General features: G+C 35.4%; 1 protein-coding gene across 4 annotated transcripts; it reads left to right on the plus strand.

The window, feature by feature from the left end:
- The first annotated feature begins 243 nt into the window (after positions 1-243).
- LOC124407917 (N-alpha-acetyltransferase 80-like) lies at positions 244-2588 on the plus strand. Of its 4 annotated transcripts, none has more exons than XM_046884526.1 (4): positions 244-334; positions 780-893; positions 1689-1819; positions 2171-2588. In XM_046884526.1, exons 1-4 carry the CDS (start codon positions 324-326, stop codon positions 2497-2499), a joined length of 585 nt encoding a protein of 194 aa, XP_046740482.1. In that variant the 5' UTR covers positions 244-323; the 3' UTR covers positions 2500-2588. The 4 variants fall into 4 exon arrangements, 3 of the variants coding, with proteins under 3 accessions (XP_046740482.1, XP_046740484.1, XP_046740483.1); XM_046884528.1 differs by having other exon boundaries at positions 250-339; XM_046884527.1 differs by having other exon boundaries at positions 251-492.
- Positions 2589-8836: the final 6248 nt, after the last annotated feature.

The following is an 8836-nucleotide window of genomic DNA, read 5'->3' on the forward strand; positions in this document are numbered from 1 at the left end:
ACTCTGCAGCATCGACCGAGGCGATGATCACCAAATTCTACTTTTCGATTCGCCGCTACGTTTCAGCGCCACTCTGGTGGGATCACCTACTCTTTGGGATCACCTAAAACGCGAGCGTTGGACATCTCCCCATGCGGTATCAAGCTGTTTGCTGCACATGAAAAAGCAGCTTAAGCTGTAGTAAAATGTAGTCTGTATGTAAATGAAGAAGAAGATTCGTATCTTTATTATGAGCCACCGGTGACTGTCGGCTATCGCAACAAGCTTGGAACGAGAGTGTCAACATTATTTGACAGATGCTTTGAACATATCTGTCAGCTGCAATGTTGCGAAAGTAGGGTAAAATGAAAATAAAAAAATGTAATTTCTGTCAGAAGATCAATTCATTCTTTACAAAGGGCTGCGTAGTCCGCCATAATACTCATAACATTCATAACTTGCATACGGTTATTACACGTTATCTCATTCCTACAAAACGATCATCTGGTCAAGGTAATTTGTACGCTTTTGTAGCTGATTCTAATTATAGAATATTTTACTCTCGTCACATTTATGAAAATGCTCGGCAATCACATTTAGAGTTTTTCTAAAACTTCAAAATCAAATATTGAAAATTTTGACCTCAATTTTTTGAACCTGCGTTGTCACTTCGTCTTGAGTAAAATGTATTTAATTGAATATACGATTGTTCCTAATACTTCTGTAGTCAATTAATTACAGTAGAAATAGTAAAAATAACTGATGGAAACGTGTGTGTTAAATAATCAGTATTATTTCAGGAACATTATGAAAGGCACATCCTACACAGTGGTACCGCTACATGAGAGAATAGAGCTCACACCTCAGTGCTGTAAATTAGTAAATTCTGAATGGCCAAGAAGCGAAGTTGCACGGTACGTTGAGATTAATTTTCTGTTTAATTTTCGCAGTGCAATAGGAATAAATGAGTTACTTTTTTCCACAATGTTTATTCATTACTACAGGACAAGATAATGTTATTTTGAGTTTGGTATTTTTGGATAATCAGTAACCTTTGTTCTATTGTGTTATAAATGGTTTCAGAATGACTAATTTTGTCGAAACCTTGCAGGAATGAGATTCACATTGCATAGATAAAGTCTTTACAGCTCTCAGGCAATCAGCTGCAAAAAAGTTGAGGCAGAAAATATGCCTAGTGGTTTATGAGGAACAATCTGAGACAAGGGTGCTATTTTTTTGATCTTTTAGCACAGATGAAAGATAGAAGAGTTTTCATACTCATTTTTTATATTTCTTTTCCACTGCTTACAAGCATATAGGTTAGACAAGTGTAACAGATGTGTTCAGTGACAGTTTTAGGCCATTTTGTGTAATTCTTATGACACTAGGTAAGCATGATAGTTATGTTACAAATTTTAATAATATCTTCCCCCCAAAAAATGAATCGCAAGTGTACTTCTAAAAGTTAACTCAATCACCTATACGATATATTTCTTATATCTCTAGTGGTTCAGATATCATTCAGATTATCATTTTGAACAAGCCGATGGAATGGAAACAGAATTTCGAGTTATTCAAAGTATGTTCTCGTGAAAAACTATTCAGTGAAAAAATTTAGCCAGGTTTGAGTTAGTAATGTGGAAGTTTCAGTGGTGAATCTGCTTAATATCATCTCCAATTCTAAAAGTATTTACATATTTTTTTTACAGGTTGAGAAGCTTGAATTCTTCGTGTGATAAATTTCCTACGTGTCTTCTGCTTTTGGATGATACATATGTCGTAGGGCATTGTAAAATATCCTTAGTACCGAATATGTCGGACAGTTGTTTTATAGAATCTGGTGAATATATCTTGTAATCAAAATAATATAATTAGATGAGAATTAATTATAAAAGATTCACCTTGTTTCATTTACTTCAGAAATAACCAAGAAACCATAGTTCTGTGATTTAAAGAAGTAGACATGTATGAGTTTAACAACTTTCTTTCGTTTTACCATTGATTTTGATACCTACATGTTCATAAAGGCTTCAAAAACAGTTATTTTATAGAAGAATAATTCACATTTCTCAATTTTTCAAATCAAATTAATATTTTCCTGTCATGAATAATTGGAAAGAAATCGAAATCTGATAAATCACAACCATATGCCAAAAAATCATAAATTGCTTATTAAAATGTGTGATTTCAGTTATAATTGACCAAAGATACAGAGCACGCGGACTTGGAACTATGCTGATGCAAGGTGCAGAGGAATATGTAGCAAAGCGAGGTATTATCAACGTTTTTCTATCAACAAAGGGACAAGAGTACTTCTACAAAAAAATTGGATACAAGATTTGCGACCCAGTAAGCTTATATGGAAACTCATATATTACTGGTAATGGATTGCCTCCTATTCCAAAGCAAGTACAAAAGGACTTAAGATCAAACGGTCCATCTCCGCCTCCTATGCCTATTATACGAAATTCTGGGTTTCCATTTTCAACCGCGAAAACATACATGGTAAAAAATATGTGAATTATGATAATTGTTATAATACCGACGCTTATTATTATTAATACTGTCTGTATTCCTTGTAAAAGAAATATATTTTTGAGATATTTTTATTTAATGAATGAACATCATAACAATATACCTATAACATTATATTTTATGTAACTTAGTTGATCTGGAATTCGTTAGTATTATTTGGTCATATAGACATAGTGTACCTCACTGACAATGAGCCATTATGTTTAGCAAATGCGATCTATCACTGTTGCTCTTTATACATCAACTTAATAATAATTCCAATCACAGGATAATAGTAACGTTGTATTTACAATAACAATAAGAACACAAAGATAGAGAATCACTTTTAAATTTCAATTTTTTTCATTGAAGTTACATTCTCTGAATACAATCTCTGAATACAATAATTACCATTTGATGTGTGTGATGGAAAAACTTGACTTTTGTTACAACTTCTTCAGTCATTTATGTCGTACTTACAATTAGCCTGTTAGAATAGAGTTTGACTAACAAAACGGTATAATAATAGTTTATGCAACAAAGGCGTGAACATGTGAGCAACATTTTTTGACCTCTATGAGTAAGGTTCGTGTCTATAGTGTCAATTTTTGAGTGAAAGTGAACTTTTGCGCATACGTGGAAAGTGATGGGCTTGCAGTTTACACGCACCTTCAACATTTTGCACACCGTGTGTGGAAATGTTCATACTACTCTCAGAAATCGACATTTCACACGCTAACTTTGAGCACAAGGGGCCTACATTTTTTTTAACGAGTTGAAACAAGGTATAGATACATACTTCTTGACTAGTACTTTGATGCTTTATTGATAATAACTTTTCCAGTACCCTGCTATATCAATGATTGCCTAGCATCTGCAAGTCATACTTTTTACTAATTTTACAGTGGAATATTGAGTCAACGATCTTCACTTTAATAATATTTTTTGCACTAGCTTCTGACGATTCACATTTTCTTTCCACAAGCCTTGAACTTCATCCATGACCAGACATTTTCAGTCAAATCAGGATCTCGTGATTATGATGACCAATCCAGTAATTCCGCATTGTGTATGGTACACACACAATTCCGATATTTTGGGTCGATGTCTTTTTGTAGTACTTGTTAATTGTTTTGCGTTTTAAGCAACTATTCGGCAGGTAGCAGCAAGGTGTTTTCGTATAATTTAACGATAATCAGAGCACTCGTAGAATAAGTGAGTAAGTGGAAAGTGCCAAATACTTAATGCTTTGAGAAAAAGCCGCAACTTGTGCATCTTCATTGGGTGTATAACTACTCCAGTCAGGATAAACTGAAAAAGCCGCTGAAATTGCATTAATTTAATATAGAAAACTTCATTCGAGAAACGTTGGGGGGTCATTGGTAGTCTCAATCCAGATTTTCGGGAATCCACCCTTCCTCGTACAGTCGCCATCTTGAATCTAAAGGTGAAACCCCTCATTATTCGAATGTTCCTTTTATTTTCAACTTGAAACTGAAAATTTTAATATCCAAACTTGAACCGAATTTCATTCTCTACAACTTTGGTCATTATCATTTTTTCCGCAATATTAATATTTTTAAGCAGACGCTTACGAGGCAACCATAGTGGCTGCTGGCTCTGTTAGTTGACAGCAGAGTTGACTGATGGTCAATGTAGGAACTTCCTCCATCAGAAGCGTACATATGAGCAAAATCATTTGTGATGACTATGGGGTCCGAAATTTCTAAAATTTTTTTAACAAGAATATGTGCAGAAAAACATTTCTTTGGTAGCAAAACCCATTCAGTTGTAATGAGGCGTAGTGTTTTGATTTTATGTCTGTAGTGTATTCTGGAACACAAAACTACTTCACATCTAACAGTGCGATTAACACACAAGAATAAGTCAATGATAAACTTATTCGTCATTCATAGTAATATTTGCTTAGACAGGCATAGGTTATTATTTGACGTAATAACGTAGTCTTACACTGGTCTGTGAAAAGAATCGGATTAGCTAATAGATCAATTAATATTTTGAAATAGAACTGAAGTACGCATTTATGTTTATATCGAAGTATACTAATTACTATAAATGAACTGAATGATTACTTGTAAATTTTTTCATTCCACTACATTATCTTCAAAGATCACTATCTTTTTCATGACTTATGATTATAAATAAATCTTACTACCGTTGTCAAGTAATGACTAATGAGTGCGAATTGGGAATAATAACCGCTTTATTTGCAATTAAATTACAAACGATTTGTTACTTTTTTTATCTTCAATATTCAAAGAATTTTACTGCGAAAGTTTGGATTTTTTCAGGAGTGTCAACGTACAAAGCTACGATATTTTCTTTATTTCCCCGTTACAATGGAAACACAAATAGCTGATGTAATATTTCAATTTTCACAACGATTTTTCATGATCAGTGATTATTGGTGGTTTCTGCCCAATTCTAAACTCAAAATGAATTTATGCTCAAAGGTACCCTTTCTAGTTGAACTAGAACGCTGAAATTTTTTACCTATTTTTCTTATTTTCTTTGAAACGATCTGGAGGATGGAGAACCGGTTCAAATTCACAAATCACCTTTACAAGGACCACTAATAATCATAATAAACAATGCTACATGCTTTGCTTTTTGTACTGTCAAGCTGATGCCCCTTTGAAAATCAAACGTGTACCCAACCCATCAATCAACTTTCAACGTCGGAGGTCCTGCCAAATAAGAAACGATTATTTCGAAAATTGCTTTCCAATATCTCCTATGAGTTGTAATTTGAGAAAATGACATGGCAACTTATGTGGTATATGTAAGGTATATCTACCTATCATCCAGAATGATCATAACCATTTGTATACTGATATACTCCCTTGATATAATCTTTGTACTGTTGCCATACGTGCAAAATATCACCTTCGGGGTTGTAGTCCTCCGACACCACACCATTTTCGAGCTGTTACATTCAGGACGCACTCAAAGTTGTCTCACTGTATTCACTTCGTACAATTTTTTGCATTTTTTCAACTCAGTGCTTTCTTGGAACCCATGTCGAATTCATTTTGTGCCTTGCGAACTTCCAGGCTATATTGAAAGCCGTCAAGTGAATAAGCTGCAGATGAGGAAGCATGGCTATTACATGCTATACATATACTGTAATGTTACGTAGCGCATAACATTTTTTACTTATACCATATAATATATGCGAATAAACTGTAATCTAAGCTTTTTTTATGTTTTATACTTGAATTCATATTATAATTATGATAGTTAAAAAAATCGCTTGCACTGGAAATCCGGTAGTCGGATTCTTTTCCATTGCAGCACTCCACTTTGAATATGACTTGTGTGTTGAAGTGCACAACTGCCCTAGTGCATCGAGCATTGCAAGAATTTCTCCTTTCGAAACAAATATGTTTTCCTCCGAAGAATTTGCTGACAATAGCATTGTAGCTTTTGACAGTGTTACTGGTGACATTGTACAGCAAATTCTCGGCCTGCCAACTAAGTTGCGTAATTGGTTCAATGATCCCATCACACAATCCTAGATTGATCAAAACAGGCACAATATTTTCTTTGCCTTGATTCGGAATACTACTTTACAAATGTTTATTTGGTTATTTATATTCATAAAATATAAATGGAAAACAATACGATTACCGGATTTCAAATACATGCGATTTTTTTAATTATCCCAATTATGATATGAATTCAAGTATAAAACATAAAAAAGCTTAGATCAAAGTTTATTTGCATATGTTATATGTTATGAACAAAAAATGTTATGCGCTATGTAACAGTAGACTAAAGCGCGTAACAAGCTGTGCGTCCTCGGAAGTGTAATGAAGACGTGTTTTTAATTTTCTAGATGATGTACCTTGATCTTCAGAAGACTCTGCTGTGCCAGGTATAAACAGAACATGATTGAAAATTGCAGCTTATTCACTTGACGGCTTTCAACACAGCCTGGAAGTTCCAAAGGCACAAAATGAATTCAGCAAGGACTCCAAGAAAACACTGAGTTGAAAATGCAAAATATCGTTCGAAGTAAATACAGTGAGACAACTTTGAGGGAGTCCAGAATGTGTACAGTAACAGCTCGAAAATGATGTGCTGTGGGAAGGACTACTATCCCAAAGGTGATTACTCTACACGACTGGAAATGGGACAAAGATAAAATGGAGTGAAAGTACAGATCTTCATGATCATTCTAGATCAGAGGTTCCTAGACTTTTTTTTTCTCATAGACCACTTTCAAAATTTAGCTGGTTACGGTGGACCCCCTGTAGCTACATTTTTACAATATTCCCAAAACTCGGCAAAAAATGTGAAGAATATGCAGGGGTTTTCATGCAATTCTAAGGCCAGGCGATGAGAGCTAGTAAAAACAATGATTTCGTAAATAAAAGATGCTCTCGCGATCTCGCGATATTCTAATCAAGGAACGCTCGGCCATACCGGCCGTGCGCCCAGTTGATGGCGAGAGCATCTTTTGCATACGAATTTATTTTATTTACTGGTTTTCATTGCCTGGCCTCAGTACTGCATGAAAACAGTCTCATGATGGCTCATTTTACTCCTTATTTTTCCGCGAATGACAGAAGGTACCTGAACTATGCGTTTTTTTTTGGTCCCTGAAATGCGGGAGTTATGGAAATAGTAACACGTGTCAAAAAACTATAATTTTTCTTGACGATTTCCGGGAAATGAGTAACCTTCCTCGATTCCGCTGCGAAAGAGTTATGCGCCGTCCAAATTTCAACACTTTATGTTTGTTTGATTATTAATTATAGAAAGAAAAAAAATAAGTTTGCTTGGTCGGTAAAGGGAGGACTGCTACATGCCGTTAAAATATTATCTGCCTACATTGATAGGTGAAGTCAAGCGAACATTTTAGTTCTTCACTATCGAAAGTAGATAAATTTTCGTGGACCCCCGCTTACGAATTGTGAACCCCCATTTTTTTGTCACGCCAACGTAGACCCCCGCCGAGTCTCCCGTGGACCCCTGGGGGTCCACCTGGACCACTTTGGGAACTACTGTTCTAGATGATAGATAGATATAGCTCAAAACACCCCATAACTTGCACATGATTTTATGACTCTCATATTTTTAAATTACAACTCATACGATCGAGATGTTGGTAAGCAATTTTCGGAATAATCAATTCTTATTTTACAGGGCCTGCGACGTTAAAGGTCGATTGATGTATTTAGTACACACTTGATTTTAAGAGGGCTTTCAGCTTCACAGTACAAAAAGCAAAGTATGTAGCATTGTTTGGTATACTTAATAGAGTAGTCCCTTAAAAGGTCATTTTTAGATTTGAACCGGCTCTACACCCTGCGGATCGGTTTCAAGAAAATGAGAAAAAATTGGTAAAAAATTTCAGCGTCTAGTTCAACTAGTAAGGGTGCCAGGAATTATTTATCTGGCGAACGCTACCCCGCTCCAGGATTGCCAGATGGGGCTATTTTTCTTACCAAGCGACGATAATATTTTATTCGTCGGCTACAGGTAGGCAACTTGGCTACAACTTTTTTTGTCAAGCATATATTAATTGACCTACTTACTCTTTATATCGAAAAAATATGATACAATAACGAGAATTTATTTCAATTTTTTTTTAATTTATGTATGTCGATGTTAGTACGAATTTTCAAGGTGTAACAATCATTGGTATGTGACTGTGTATAGGAATAAGACCGACATTATTTTTTCTTTCTTTTACCGGCCTGGTCAGTTACTTGGTCGATAATACGTGAAACTGCTAATACCCCCGGGCCCACCCAGGACCGCCGAACTGTTACGAAAAATAACCCAGGGTTATAAAAGTCTTTACATATCCTCAGTCAACGTTGCCTGGCCTCAATATTGCATGAAAACAGTCTCACGATGGCTCATTTTACTCCTTATTTTTCCCCGATTGGTGGAAAGTACCTCAGCGTGGGAACAGTAACACGTGTCAAAAAATCACTATTTATTTTGACGATTTCCGGGATATGAGTAACCTTTCTCGATTCCGCGCAGAAAAAGCTATGGGCGGTCCAAATTTCAATCCTTTCAGTTTGTTTGTTCATTAATTATAGAAAGAAAAAGAATGAGTTTGCTCGATCGGTAAAGGTACGACTGCTACATGCCGTTAAGGTGCATATAAAGACCCGTTGTACACCTCGAAAACGCGGGGATGCAAAACTCCTGTACCGCTCAAGCGATCAGAGTGAAACTTGGGCAGTTAATGCCTTATTTTGGCAAAAAGTGGAGCGTCTTTTTAATTTTTCAAAATTTTGAAAAAAAATTTACAGATTAGTTACCACCCACAGAAATTGACCAAATTTTCACAGTTACACTG

This window comes from Diprion similis, chromosome 7 (genome assembly GCF_021155765.1).
Source record: "Diprion similis isolate iyDipSimi1 chromosome 7, iyDipSimi1.1, whole genome shotgun sequence".
In the NCBI taxonomy this organism is placed as follows: Eukaryota; Metazoa; Arthropoda; class Insecta; order Hymenoptera; family Diprionidae; genus Diprion; species Diprion similis.

Excerpts from the sequence above, each read along its gene's own strand:
- LOC124407917 (XM_046884526.1), top strand. Across the intron at positions 894-1,688 it reads CCAAGAAGCGAAGTTGCACG|GTTGAGAAGCTTGAATTCTT; the intron begins GTACGTTGAGAT and ends TTTTTTTTACAG. Across the intron at positions 1,820-2,170 it reads CAGTTGTTTTATAGAATCTG|TTATAATTGACCAAAGATAC; the intron begins GTGAATATATCT and ends GTGTGATTTCAG.